General features: G+C 43.3%; 1 protein-coding gene across 1 annotated transcript in view; it reads right to left on the bottom strand.

The window, feature by feature from the left end:
* The window catches only part of Myocd (myocardin), a 66636-nt gene that overhangs the window by 13264 nt on the left and 38217 nt on the right, over positions 1-15155 (bottom strand). The window contains exons 6-9 of the mRNA XM_028783158.1: positions 11994-12169; positions 8605-8730; positions 3514-3800; positions 2580-2733 (exon numbers count right to left, since the gene is read on the bottom strand). Coding sequence (XP_028638991.1) covers positions 2580-2733; positions 3514-3800; positions 8605-8730; positions 11994-12169 — 743 coding nt within the window. The remainder of the gene's footprint in view (positions 1-2579; positions 2734-3513; positions 3801-8604; positions 8731-11993; positions 12170-15155) is intronic.

Genomic DNA, 15155 nt, shown 5'->3' with positions numbered 1-15155 from the left:
TCTCTCTCTCTGAGACAGGATCTGTCATTGTCCTGAAGATCACTTCACACAACTGAGTTAGACTTGCTGGCCAGAGAGCCCCAGGGATCCCTCTGTGTCTGCCTCCATGGTGCTGGGGTTGCTGGTGTGCCATCCTGGCACAGATAGGTCCTGGGGATCAAACCCAGGTCCTCATGCACGCATGGCAAGTACTTTATCCACAGGACTATCTCCCCAATCCCGATATCTCTGTAAGGAGGAACCCAACTCCTCTCAGTGCTCTTTAGTTTTACACTGTAATACATTTGCTAGAGAAACACCAGCTATACTGTATTATTTTCTTGCTCATCTCAAGGAAGGATCACCTTCATAAATCCCCCATTCCTTCCTTCCTCAGAGGTGAGCTCACTGTGAGCTTCCTTTATTCTCTGTCTCGCCTCCTCCCACTTCTTTCCTTCTCACTCATTTGTCTCTCTCTCTCATGATCGCATTCACTTTCCTAGATCGAGCTTTGCTCGCTTTGCCAAAGATTCTAGTTCCTGATGCCATGCCCCGCAGCACAGGGGACCTAAGTGAGGTTGAGATTAATGTGGTTTGCATTCTAGAAATGGGCTAGGCTGGCTCTTGGTTGCTATTCAGCATTCCCAACCTGAATGAACCAGTCTCTGATCCTTCTTCAACATTGTAACTCTACCCTTGGTATAACTTTCTGAGGATTCAGGGACATGTCTTCTCACACACCAAGTGAGAGGTCTCATCTGGTCAAGCTTCCTCCCTTCAGCTTTCCTTTCTATCCTCATCTTTCACAGCAATGGTAAAGCCTTTGCTATCAGCCGTGCAAACTGGAGCCCCATTCCTCATTTATAAATTGACTAACTTGCTTGTCATTGAACCTCAAGACTCCGGCTTTTAATTTTTAATTTTTAAGAACTTGGCTGATAAGATTGACCTTACCAGATAGGAATATACATTGAGTGGCTAGTTTAAAAAAAACTGCTAGCTACTGTCACTAAGACCACCATGTTCTTGACCTGCCCTAATTGTGTGATTGTCACTAATCAATGACTCTGGTCTTGAACACACAGAGGGAACCACTTTTGGGAACTCTCCTCTGCCTAATGGCACCAGAAGTTCTAGACTATGTTTTCTCTGGGGCTTTCCAGTCATTAAACAAGTACTTCCTATGGTCCTTCTGGGATTGTCCTGATAGCTTGTATTCTGGCTCTATGCCTATTCAAGTGTGAGTTAAGGCAATTCATCAAGTATTTGAGCCATTGAAGCTGGCTTATTTCACTTAGTGTAATGTTTCAAAGATAAGGTGGCATCTTTTATCTCTGTGGATTTATGACTTGGGGAATGGAAGGGCTGACCTCATGGCTCCCAAGGGTATTATAAATTTAGCATTATCGTGTAGGTGTGTAGATGCCAGACAGAAACAAGCCTAGTGTGACCTGTAGAAGAAATAAAGGAACCTTTGATATCAGGATTATCTTATTGGCTCTTGGCAGCCATGGAATATTCTTCAATTTGGAATAACTGCTATTCCCTACCCCATAAAAATCAAATTAAGGGTTGGGGATGGAAATGGGGGCAATAATGAAGACTGATAATGGAGAAATGGCCAGGTCTAGCTAGGTGAAGTCTATGAGGATCGTTAAGGATGTAGGATTTTAAAGAAAAAGGTTACAAGATGGTGTTTGGAGAGTGGTAGGTAGCGTGGGGACCAGACAAACAAGTGTCATCCCTGGCGATCTGATGAGCGTGTGGATGAGGTTCACACACTGCAGTGATTGTGTCCCTCCTGCTCTGTCTCCATGTGGATACCGGACAGAAGGAGAACATGTTGGTCAATCTTGAGGAGTGCTTCAACATGCCAGGTTCAACTAGAAACCCAGAGTCACTTGAGTGGCTATGGATCCCTGGGCTTTGTGATCTGTAATAAGTTGCTGACATACATATTCCATCTAATAAGCTGTCATATCAGGACAGAAGTCCCCAGATTTGGAGACATAAGAGGAAATTGCTTTAAATTATATTATGGACAGAGTTGTTGCTAACATTGTTTCTTATTCAGTGAGGAGCAAGATACTCATTTAACAATTGGATAAAAGAACTCAAACCACTCAACTTCCCTCAGTACAGTCAGCACTTTCTAATGGAAAGGTGATTTTAAACCTTAAAAGCATTCAGAAGAAATATAGCCACATCAGCTATATGGATTGTTCTGAGCTACATGAAGAGCAATTCCCCACAGTTTCTGTCTTTTCCCTGCTTCACGAGAGATTGCTAAAGATTCATCATGAAACTGACCATTGCGTCAGAACATCCTGGAAGCTTTATAAGTTGCAGACCTCTCCTCTGTGCTAAGCTCTATTCCAACTGTTTCATAGTAACTCATTTATGCTAATGAGAAATCTCAGGAGGAACAGGAAAGGGCAGATTGGAGTTCTAACAGCCTGGGGAGACTGAGGCAGGACCTGCAGGTTTGAGTTTGGCCATCAAACCATAAATTCTGCAGCACCTATGGTTCTGCACACCATTTCCCACACCTTTCCCCTCTTTATGTTTTTTACTCAAGAAATCAGGTCAAAAATGTATACCTTGAGATCATCCAGGTTTGGTGGAAGGGGGCCTGGTTTGAGAGAAGAGACACCAGTTTGTCCAGAAAGGCTATTTTTGACAGGGGATAAAGGGGTATTGCTCAGTGGTGTTGAGGAAGAATTCGGATTTCTGGTCATCTGTTCATTTGGTTCTCTGAAAAACAAAGAGGTGCTTACAATACAATTAGACCTGTGTGGGCGGAGCCTTTGTGGGCGGACCTTGGGGCAAGTCACAGAGTGATTGCCTACAGGGATCAGTGAAGTAACAAATCAGTAGAAGAGGGTGGGAGGGGGAAACATTAACCTGAACTAGACAGCATATGCAGAAAATTCCCAGCCTCGTTTCCAGGACACTGAAAGGAGTGTGGAGTCTGGGGCATAAGCAAGCATGAAGGCCCACCCATGACCTAGCTGAGGCACTATTCTGGAGAGATCTGACCATGATACATGGATCTTAATCATGCTTGGCTTTATATATAATTGAATGTAGCCGGAGGCAAGTGAAACAATCTTGGTGTTGACTGTATGGGTGAGGATATTGACCATGTAGAGTATGAATAGGACCTGGCAATGTAGGCACACAGCCTGAATCAGAAGAGGCCGATCTCAAAAGCTGCCCCATAGCTCTTTAACAGTGATCTTAAACTGCCAGCAAAGTCAATTCTGCATTCTTAGACATTCCACAGTTTATTTTGGAAACACAAAGAGTTTCCCTTTCCTCTAAAGAACCCCAATATATTTGCTTCCCCCCAACCGTATAGTCCTGATAGTGTATGCACGGTTTCTGAAGGGAGTCACAGGGCAAACATGTCAGAGAAGGACATGGTGTAATACAAGACACACTGGTCCCAAGCATCTGACTCCCCAGGCCTTAGACAGAGATGGTATCCTCTACCTCCGTCCAAAAGCCCTCACACCAGCTGGAGGCACTCACTTGAGGTGTGCTTGGTGCATCCCAGGGTAGCTGAATCGCTGCTGCTGCTGTTGCTGTTGCTGTTGCTGCTGTTGCTGCTGCTGCTGCTGCTGCTGGCTAAGGATCTGTAGCTGCAGGAATAGCTGCTGTTGCTGGAGCAGCCGGGCATAGGCAGAGTCCATGGGTGGGGGGGACTTCTCTGCCTTCTGGTCGGGGGGTATGTACTGGTGGTATTTGAGCTTCTTCACCTTTGGTTTGGGGTCTTTGGGTTTTTTGTGGCGGTTCTTACTGTCACCCAAAGACTTGGACTGCAAAGAGAAGAGAGACATAGCCTGTGTTGTAGGTGATTGTTAGGTTTTTCCTCCAATTCTGGGAATGTAGTAAGGGATGGTGCATAGTTCCCAACAACACTTATGTATTAGATGAACAGATCTGACAGATCACCACCCTCATGGCACATGGGCACCTGACACCTTATAGGGCTCTTGGAGCTTTGCTGGAGTGGAGTTCAACGAAAGCTTACATTTCAGTAGCTTATGTAGAACCTATAGATAGCTTAGCATTCCAGTGTGGGAGTCACTCATGAGAGTGTATGTAAGCCCTTCAAGTTAAACACGTGGTAAGTTGACTTGCTAACGACGTGAACTTTGATGAAATTAACATTGTGTCTGCAGATCCAGAATGTGGTTCTCAAACTGAAACACACCTGTAGACTTGCTTTCCCTCACTTTCAAAAATGCCCACCTCTGGCAGGAAGCCACACCCTCTGAACTACTAATTCTTTACTATGGGGAGGGCTGCTAACCCACTGCACCCTTTCCAGGAGTCACTCGCCATACACTATGATCTGCACACAGTAAGAGAAGAAGGGTACAACTTTGGGACTTAAGATAAATGTTTGAATATTAATATAAGTTTACTGTATGTAAGTTTCATCATGTATAAGATGAAGAAAATATTATTTAATTTGTATCTTATTGTTCAGTATAAAGATTATAAAAATGGTCATCACAGGAGCAGACTTGGGAGATAAAAGCACTTGCTGCCAAGCCTTGAGTGAAGGGCTGACTTTCACTAGTTGTCTTCCAGCCCCACACGTATGCTGTGGTATGTATGCAACACACACACACACACACACACACACACACACACACACAGAGAGAGAGAGAGAGAGAGAGAGAGAGAGAGAGAGAGAATGCATGTCCTGTGGTACACTTACACACATACACAGACACACACACAGACACACACACACACACAGAGACACACACACACAGAGACACACACATTTACACACACACACACAGAGACACACACACAGAGACACACACACAGACACACACACACACAGACACACACACACACAGACACACACTTACACACACACAGAGACACACACACACAGACACACAGACGCACAGACACACACACACACACAGAGAGAGAGAGAGAGAGAGAGAGAGAGAGAGAGGGTTTTTCAAGATCATAAAAGTAACAAAGATCCTTTTGATGCATAATTCTATACATAACCTTCTCTGGGATCCAAAAGGCCCTCATATATTGAGAAGCAGTAAGTCTATTATCATGGAGTAATAAAAACATCCAAACCAGATTTTATCAAAGAAGCATGGTTGGCAAATTGGAAGAAAGATGTAGTACCACCATTGTACAGAAGAGGGAGCTCCTGAATAGCTGGCCAGCACAGTCTCCAGGGGCAGCCTCCAGACTTCCAACTACAAGAAGTACATTTGAGTGTAACCTCCAGGGAGGCAACAACATTCCTTCTTTACTGACTCAGGCACCTTGTAAGCTGCAGGCGTTTTTGTTTTCTGAGTCTTCCTCTCTGAGACTAATGAATAATGGTTGGGAGTATTTCTGTGAGCGTGGTGACTTTATTTCACTCTACTCATTAATCGATTGGCCTTCTGGTTAATTAATCATACTTCTGTCTTGGGTGAGTTTCTGCAGGGTCTGGTGACCTGCTCCTCCCAGCTTAGCTGCTGCTCAGGCCTCATCCCCTCAGGCTTGCTTTGAAGAGGAAGGACTGTTGCTGACTCAAGGGTGCTAAAGATGCTTTTGTTCCCCTATATTGCCTTAGCACAGGCACCAGGAACATTCCAGAAGATAGCGTGTCCCGAATGTTATTGACATAACATACCTATATGGTTTCACTCTTTTTGTGAGTACAGGGGATACTTGTTCTCTGTTTGCATGTCTTTTTCTCTTACAACTCACAGGACACAGTAAGTGTACACATACATTTTCCTAAGGGTGAACCAGGGATAGATCCACTGTGGCATTCAAGTCCCAGGCTGCAGGATTCATCAACTAGAAAAAGGAGGGGGTGTACCCTATGGCTAGAAACTCCAAGACTTCCAAATGCAGCACTGATTCAAATCTGTACACACACACACACACACACACACACACACACACACACACTCCTTTATCAAATTGCAGGAGACAGTTCTTCATCACAGTATCCAGGGCTCCTAACCACCTATGTGACCACCTGCCTCTTTCCCTGTCAGCTTGCTGCCACCTGCACCAACCCTGCTGTCTGACAACAGCTCACTTTCAAAGCTGGCTCCATCTTGGGAAGTTGTGTGCCCTCCTTACTCAGCATGTTGAGGGTGCAGGACAGTGGTCACATCACTACTGCGGGAGTGAGGAACAATGGAACCTAACCTCCATTCCCCTGCCTAAGCAGGAGAGCCTCTTTTATTATTGATGTAAAGTGCAAGGAACACTTCCTGTACATTCGCACTTTTGGGTGAATATCATCTTCTGTTCAGTCCCATGAAATCCCCACTGCTCCCAAATGAACGCCTTGCCACCCAGCCATCACCCCACGCTCTCCTCTCTTCACAGCTGCCAATCTTGTTAAATATGCTTATTTTGGACATTCATATCCATGAAACCCCGTTGAATGTACTTTGGACATTTGTATACGTGAAACCCCCCGTTGAACATATTCTGTGTCTGACTTCTCAGGCTTAACATGATGTTTTCAAGGTTAGTTCTTGTTGTGGCAGTGTCAATATGGCATCCCTTTTTTTATGTCTGAATAATATTCAGTGCCATGGCTCCATCATGATTTCACTCATCCATCAGTTGGTGGACATTTGGGTTGGTTCAAACTTGTAAATATGGCAAACTAGTGTTGCTGAGAAGACTCTGCGAAGAATTTTTAGTTCTTTCAGGTATATAGCTATGAGTGGAGTTGTTGGACCACATGGTAAATCTATATTTAACTCACTGAGGAAATGACAAACCTTGCCACAGCAGTTTAAGCATTTTACATTCAGGCCTGTAGTGTGTGGGACTTCCAGCTTTCTTACATCTTTGTAGGCATTTGTTATTGCCATGTTTTTGATGGATGCTATTTTAGTGCACATGAAATGATATTTCATTGGATTTTAACTTTGCACCTCCCTAAGGACTAACCACATTGAGACTATTTTCATGTGCATCTTGAAAACTCCTATATTTCCAGAGGGAGATCTGTCCAAACCTCTGCACATCTTTCATACTTACACGAGTCATTGTGATGGTTTATGATGGTCTGAATACCCAGCTAGACTACAGAGGATGGGGTGATGTTCTTACTGGTGTGTGACACGACCTCTTGGAGATTTCTATATACCTCCCTCTTCAATAGCATTTTTATTGCTTTTGAAAGTAATCTGTGAAGTTTCTAGCCTCCTAAGAATCATATTGAGTCAATTGGGTTGAGTGGTTCTATCCAGCTCAGCAGTTCTCTTCTAAGAAGCCTTCTAGACCAGTGATTTTCAACCTGTGTGCTGTGCCCCCTTGAGAGTCCAGTGTCAGAGGCCCTGCATATCAGATGTTTACACTGTGATTCGCAACAGTAGAGAAATTATAGGTATGAAGTAGCAACGAGATAATTTTATGGTTTGGGGTCACCACAACATGAGGAATGAAGTTAAAAACTCTCAGTGCTGGGGAGGTTGAGAACCACTGCTGGATGAACATACGGTGTTGTTGCATCTTCAACAGTTGGGGTTTAGGTATTGATCATTCAGAAGCTCTGGGAGTCATCTATAACCAAGCAGTCCAGAGGACCAATGGAGTTTGCATGGATATGATTTTTTTTTTACAACTAGTCTATCCTTCTGTTCTTCTTTTGGGCTCCTAGCATGCCCTCTTGGTATAAGGAGGTTGACAGCTTTACTAATTTGAATTATCGAAAACTTAAATATTAAATTAGCAGTGCTTATAATACTTCTTTATAGACATCTTTACCAATAATGTGAGCCATTTCTTCCTCCATCACATGTGCATCTAATAGATGATAAAACTACTCTTTTGTCATTGACTATTAATTTACAACAGAAAAAATCCCAGAAAAATTGTGTCAGCAAGTACTAAAGGTAACACTAGAATTGAAATAAAAACCAGAGCTCCCAACTGAATCGTGATAGATGTTAGCTAGTTCAGAGTAATATAAGAAAGCCAAACGACTGCGCAACGTCTAATTAAGAGACAGTTCTCTGGGAATGGCTGGGTGTAATGCTGGGGAAATTAAGTATGAAATACAGTAGTCACCGCTGGCTGTTTCCTGTGAGCCTAACTCCTCCCTCCCATGCTTGGTTCCCCCATGTGTCTTGCAATACCCAAGGCTTCATTCCCACTCCTGTCACATAAATACAACTGCTCTGGATGAGTTTTATGAGCCTTACAAGTCCCACGTGCATTGCACTCAGCTGTGTCATTCTTCAGGGTGAGCCTGGGAAATCTTCATGTTGTATTTTGTGTTGAATAGCCCAGGCTGACAATGAACTCACTGACATATATTTTTTTCCCTTCTGAGTGCTAGGATTACAGGCATGTACTACCATGACTGGCTCATGAAATCGAAGCCACAGATATGCTTGCTGAGCTATATTCCCAATACAGGCAGGCTTCCCTAGTGCTGAGAGTATATACATCGATGGCATATGCGACTTTGTGACTTTTCTAGTTGTCCAAACCCGTGTCTGGTTCCATGGAAGTCATCTCATGCCAACAGAACTGCCTTGTATATCTCTGCTTTGCATGGCTTCAGGGAGCCTACTTCAGACAGAGGTTGAGAGTTACACCAGTCCATACCTTTACAGCAGTGTGCACAGGGATTGGGGTGCCGAGGGGGCCGAGCACCTGCTTCCCAGAGTCTGACTGGTTGCTTGACTGGGAGGCTGCATCATTCTTGTCACTTTCTGAGCCAGGAGCGAGATCCTGAAATCCAAATTGTAGTGTTACTAGGGCACAAGAATCGAGGTGCTGCATCACTCAGCTGAAGCCCTCCTGTGTTCACCCCAGCTTCCTGTCCTGATAACATCAGATGCTCCCTGCAGGAGGACATCCCAATCTGTCACGCACTGCAAGAATACCTCAGAGAGATAAAGGGAAAATTTCAGTATCAATTCCAGAGGATAGGATGTACTCCTGGTTTGATCTGGGCAAATTGGGACATCTGGTCACCTTGAAGGGGAGCTCTACATAAACATGAGATTAGGAAAGAAAGGAAACAGGGAGAATGGGAGCAGAAGTTCTGAGAAAAAAGAGAACAAGCAAAATGGGGGAAAAGGACATTTGTGCATAGTATGAATAATATCTGTGGAGGTGTGCAAGTGTATGTGTAAAGAGAGAACTACATGTAAGTATCTCATTATATAGGAGTGTTTGCATGTGTGCGTGTGTGCATGTATGTATATAGATAGAATTATGAATGTATCTCAGAGAGTAGGAATATGTGTGACTGTATGCATGTGTATTTGTAAACATACATGCCTCTTTGTTGGACAGATATATGTACATGCATGTGCACACATGTCTGTGTATATATGCATGTACATATGTCTTTGTGAATATATATAGTGGCATATATATGTATATGTAAATATATATGTATATATATGTATATATGTTATATACAAATACACACACACACACACACACACACACATATATATATATATATATATATATATATATATATATACACACCTATATACCTTCCTGGGCATGTGCATACATGTATGTGTACATGTATGGTGATTATATGTGTATACATGCATATTCATACATATACACAATTGTGTATATATGTGTTGGTTATATGTGTTTATGCATGTTCACACTGGTATGTATATATGTTAGGATATAAATATTTAAACACCTATGTGTGTATGAGTACATATCTTATATACATGTGCATCTTTATATCAATGTACGTGTAAACAAGGTAGATATAAAAAGAGAAGAATTACCAGAACACAGGAACAAAATAATATGTGCATATGTGTGTTTGTACATGTGTATTAGATCCATGTATTTGCACTTGTAGGGTCACATATGTCTTTATGAGAATATGCTTCTGTCTGCTGAGGGTTCCATGGAAAGAATAATTCTCTTCTCTTCCTGTCCTACATTCCTACACTATGACTCAACAAAAGGGCAGGGGTCCTTACACCCCTCCTGGGGGGCCAGAACTGAGCTTCCCAGTTCTCCCCTGAACTCCTGAACCTCAGCATCTGTCACAAACCTATGGACTGCTTGTCTCTCAGAGTCTCAGTGTTCTAACCTTCCAGACATTGTTGCTGAGAGAAAAGACAAAGCAGCCCCTGCATTTTCAGTGCTTGGCCCCTTCTTCCCCTTCTGCTACGGCTAAGCAGAAAAGAACTTGTCTTTTCCTCAAAACCATTCTTAAATCAGAAGCTGAGGAGGAGTTTGCTGTCAGAAGAATATGCACAAGTGGTCTGATAGCCTGTTTGATGTTATCAAAGATGTTTGACTGCAAAGCTCAGCATGGGCTGCAGGGGAAGGGAGATGCTTTGATGAGGAACTCTGGCCTGAGGAGTGCTCAGTCTTCTCTCACGCCTCCCTCCTCCTCCCATTTCACATTTCCTTCTTGGCAGCTTTAAGTGTGCTGTGATGGGGTAGAGATAGGGATGACAGTGACCAGGAACCATCATGCTTCCAGGAAACTGGACCCTGAATAAACATCACTGCAACTTCCCCTCATCCAGTAGGAAAATAATTTCAACTACAAGTTGAGTATCCACAATCCAATATTCCAACATCTTATGAATTGCTTCAAAAATCGAAACCTTTTGAGGCTGACAAGAAGTCATGAGAAGAAAAGGCCATACATAACTTAGCTTCATGCACCAATCATATATATATATATATATATATATATATATATATATATATATATATATTTATACATTTAGTCTATGGATATGTATGCATATCTAAGACACAAGTGAATCCTGTGTTTTGGCTTGGATCTTATCCTCAAGACACATTATCATGAATAGATGCGAATACATTCTAAATCGAAACACTTCTGGTCCCCAACAGTTTGAGTAAGGGATAGCCAAAGTAGCTATTTTATTCCAATGTCTGTGGAACAGTCTCTTGGTGGTCAGGAAGACTAAGTCTTCTGAAAGAGAAGGGCGTGGCCTAGAGGCTTCTTTCTAGAGAAGAGTATTGTAAACCCAGGGTGGAAAGCACCTCTGTATCACTATTCCTCCTTCCCAACTCTTTGTGCTCCACTCCCACTGACATCTCTTAGGGGTCCTATGTTACCATCACGTGGCTTTGGGAGGGAGTGACATTCCATGTGATCCTGGAATTCACTCAGCCATTTAGACTCATGGAGTGATAGGTTTATCTTTGTGGTCTTTAGTTTCAGTGGTACTTACTCAGCCGGGCCAGAGATCTCAGAGGAGAAGATGTGAAGTGCATAATGTAGACTGAGCCAAGTGTGAGCATCAGGACAGTGTGAGCATCAGGACAGTGTGAGCATCAGGACAGTGTGAGCATCAGGGCAGGAGATGCGGTTTACTAAACTCATCATTATTCTCTATAAGTGTGCTTCATTGTTTTGGTATTAATTCCTTGCTGTCACATACTTGTGGATTTGTCTAGAAGAGGTGAGGACTGAGCTGGAGTTGGGGCTATGTGCTAGCTTCAGGCTGACATGGTAGACACCTGTCAAGGGTGGAAGCAACTGGTGCCTCCTGCTTTCTGATAGCACCTCCTCATCCCCCTACCCTGCCCCCAGGCCCTCTGATGAGTTTGACATCAGTCCTGTCTGGAGAGTGCTGGCCAATCATGGGGTCTCACTGAGTCAACTAACCTTACGCCTGAAACAGAGTAAACTTATCTACTTGCCCACAAAGTAACTCCAAATCTAACATTGTGAGGGTTTTCAATGTTTCTAAGATTCACAAGTGCTTGCCTTGAACAAGGTTGAGAGGAGACACTAAGAAAATACATCATCAGGTAAGCTCTTTGTGGTGGATACACTGTAACCCCATCACTCAGCCTGAGTGAGGGGTATCCTGAGCTTGAGAGCAGGCTATCCTATATAGCAAGACCCTGTCTCAGGTTAAAATCAGCAGCAGACAGAGTGAGGAGCTGTAAGCAACACCAGGTACAGCAATGATGATATGAAATCTAAGACTGTGAGACAGGCCAGCCTGTTTTACCTGAATTGTGTCCAGAGGCCCAGACAGAGGAGCCTCAGTGGATTTGACATCTGGGGTCGATCCTGTAGAGCCCTGGGGGTCCTCACTCCGAGCCTGATCTGGGGAAAGCCCATCCTTACTGCTGTCATCCTCAAAGGCAAAGGTATCTGTTGCTTTGGAGAAGCTCACCTCAGTGCCTGAGTGAGAGAAAACCAAGATGGAATTGGTGACTTGGAACATCAGAGAGCTGTTCAGAAATGCTACTAAGTATCGCCCCTAAGCCAGTGCACACATTTTGCTCTCTCCCAGTGTAGTGCAAGTTCAGGGAAGAGTGAGAATATATTTTAAATGATTAGATTTTCTACTGGAGAACTTCAAACCTTATCATCATGCACTAAACTTTATTTCCAGGCTGAGTCACTTCTCAGCGCTTTCTATGGAACCTATGTCCTTTTGAAAATAAATCAGGAAAAGCAAAAGGAATGGACATTCTGTGAGGCCATGGGAAGATAACTGCCCTGCTCCTTCGGACTTTCCAGCATGAGAGAGAATCAAAATGACAGCTTGCCAGTTGCTTCATCTTCAAAGATAAAGCAGGGCACATGGCACAAAATGTTTAGCAGACTTTGCTAATAAGGAGAAGGGAGGCCAGCTACTAAGTTTAAATTCCTAGATGTCAGATTTAGCTAACGTCACCGGAGTTCACGTCCAAGTGACCACTCAACCAAAGCGTTGTTAATTGGAAGAGCCAAAAAAAAAATAAAGTGTATCTCAGAAACTTCAACCTGACTCTTATTTTCTTGGTATGTGGATTATATTTTCATGTCTAATATCTTGTGTCGTTGCAATTCCTTCAGAAGCTCCCACCATCCCCCAGATGCTTCCTCTGCCCTCTGGGTGGTCTTTTAGGGTAACAGAGATGTGCTGCAAATAGAGGTCATCAGACCAGATGGGCTATAACATTATCCCGACTCGTTTCTCACATTTTACACCACCCATTCCTTGTCCAGTTTATTGTCCCAAATAGTACACAATGTGCCAAAGTCACAGAGCTCTCCTGACCCCATTCTGAGCACGGCCCTTTCAAAGGGATTTCAGCATTATCAGGAGCCTTTCCAGCCCCCATTCTGCAATCACACTCACAAGAACTTTTGACTCTTACTCGGTACAGATAAGAGACAGGAGCTCTCACCGTGGCGATGGTGAGGGCTGTAAGGAGCTGGGAGAAATGGAACAAATGTGGTTTGGGGCTTGTCATCACCACCACTGTTGGCATGTGTCACAGACTCTCATGTGGACATCCGAGTGTCAAATCAGGAAAGAGGCCAGGCCAGGATACAGCAAGTGGAAACTCCAGTGACTAGCCCAATGGGAAGCCCATTTACCAGGAGGAGCTTAGATGCCAGGACATCTGCTCTATGGGTCATGCGTAGAAGTCATTATTGCTGTTACAACTATCGAAGAGGAAGTTCGTGATAAAAATTCATGTAGCATAAAAATACCTAATGTACATATCCCACCTCACAGTAGAAGTCAGTGGTCTCTTTTAGATTTAACTCTATGGATTCAGAAAGATAAGTAAAAAAAAAAAAGGAGAGAGAGAGAGAGAGAAAAGCTTTAAATAGATTGGACTGGTAAAACGTACTAGTCAAGAGGTGGGGTGTAGCTCAGTGATAGTGTGCTTGCCTAGTGTGTACAAAGCCATGAGTTCAATTCCCAACATTGAAAGTGATATTTACACACACACACACACACACACACACACACGACTATCCGCATTTAAAAAATAATTGTATAATATTCCATTGTATTAGTGGGAACACTTGAAATGAATACTTGTACTTTGAGGTGTGTGTGTGCGTGTGCGTGTGTGTGCGTGCACAGTCATGTAAGTGGAGATTCAACCTAGGTAGCTCCTTTCTGTATGTTAGGAAATTGTTCTACCACTGAACAATAAGCCCAATCTATTCTTATACATTTTAGCATAAAAAATGCCAAATGGTTGTCCCTGGAAACACATATACAGGCTAACTCAGACTGAGCAGGCCCTATGTATGTACACAGATTTGAATATGATTAGTGAGAAAAGAAGTCATGGATTTGCAGGAGAGTGGGGAAGGGTTTGGAGGGAGGAAAAAGAGAGAAATGTAATCATATCTTCTCAAAAATAAAATAAAACTATCAAAGATTAAGAAGGTGCAGAGAAAAACAGAAATCCTTCATTCACCTAAAAGCCCAAATCAGTAAATGTTAGTATTTTTCATCTTTATGTCAGAAAACTGTTCTCGTCAAGCTAGAAAGACTCACTGGATATGTGCCAACCTCTTTACTGAAATTCAGATTCTCTCTTCTACCCCTTTAAGATTCTTCTCCCAAACACCCACCCCCCTCCTTCAGGAATATGGAATTCGTTCATCCACAGTTTCCAGAGCAATCTAAGCTCTGGGGTCTCTATGTGTGATGTTCCTGCATCGAGACCAACTCTGGACATTTTTCTTTCTTGGGGAATCAACCCCTGAGGCCTCTGAAAGAAGTTCCTTCTAGGTACTTCTGAGAATGTATGGATATATTGTCGATTCAACCCATTTAAAAACAGCATTAGAGTTTTAGTCACAAGTTACGCATATACTTAGCTTTTATCCCTGTTCAAACCTTCACATGTGCCCCTGAGTGTCTGCTGCTGCCTACCTGGGAGATCATAGCATGCCTTTGAGATCTGCCTGGCTCACACCCTGATCTAATGCTGCATACCTGCATGTAATCCTACAAGCCGCTCAGGTGCACCGTATTCTCTGTCCGCCAGAGCACCCTGAGATGTTCATTGCCTCTTCCCATTTCTTTCACTATGAGGGGATTGGGTCTTCTTTATATGGTCTGATGCTTCATGTGACAAAGATATGTCCATAACTCAACCAGGATATGACATCCCAGACATGCAAAAATTAGGGAGAAATGAACTGAATTGTGAAATTGTTCCACATTCTAACATGCGGATAGAAACGTTAGTAGAAGCAGGGAGAAAGAGGAATAGTGGTTTTTTTTTAATTCCACAATGATTTAATTATGTGTAAAGGAAGGAGTAGGAGTGGAGGAAGAAGAGGAGAAGGAGGAAGTGGACAAAGCGGGTGGGGTGGGGGAGAGAGAGAGAGAGAGAGAGAGAGAGAGAGAGAGAGAGAGAGAGAG

Source organism: Grammomys surdaster, unplaced genomic scaffold, assembly GCF_004785775.1.
Source record: "Grammomys surdaster isolate TR1022 unplaced genomic scaffold, NIH_TR_1.0 1019, whole genome shotgun sequence".
NCBI classification, from domain to species: domain Eukaryota; kingdom Metazoa; phylum Chordata; class Mammalia; order Rodentia; family Muridae; genus Grammomys; species Grammomys surdaster.
The sequence above is the reverse complement of the archived record's forward strand: the minus strand, read 5'-3'. Positions and strand labels throughout refer to the sequence as shown.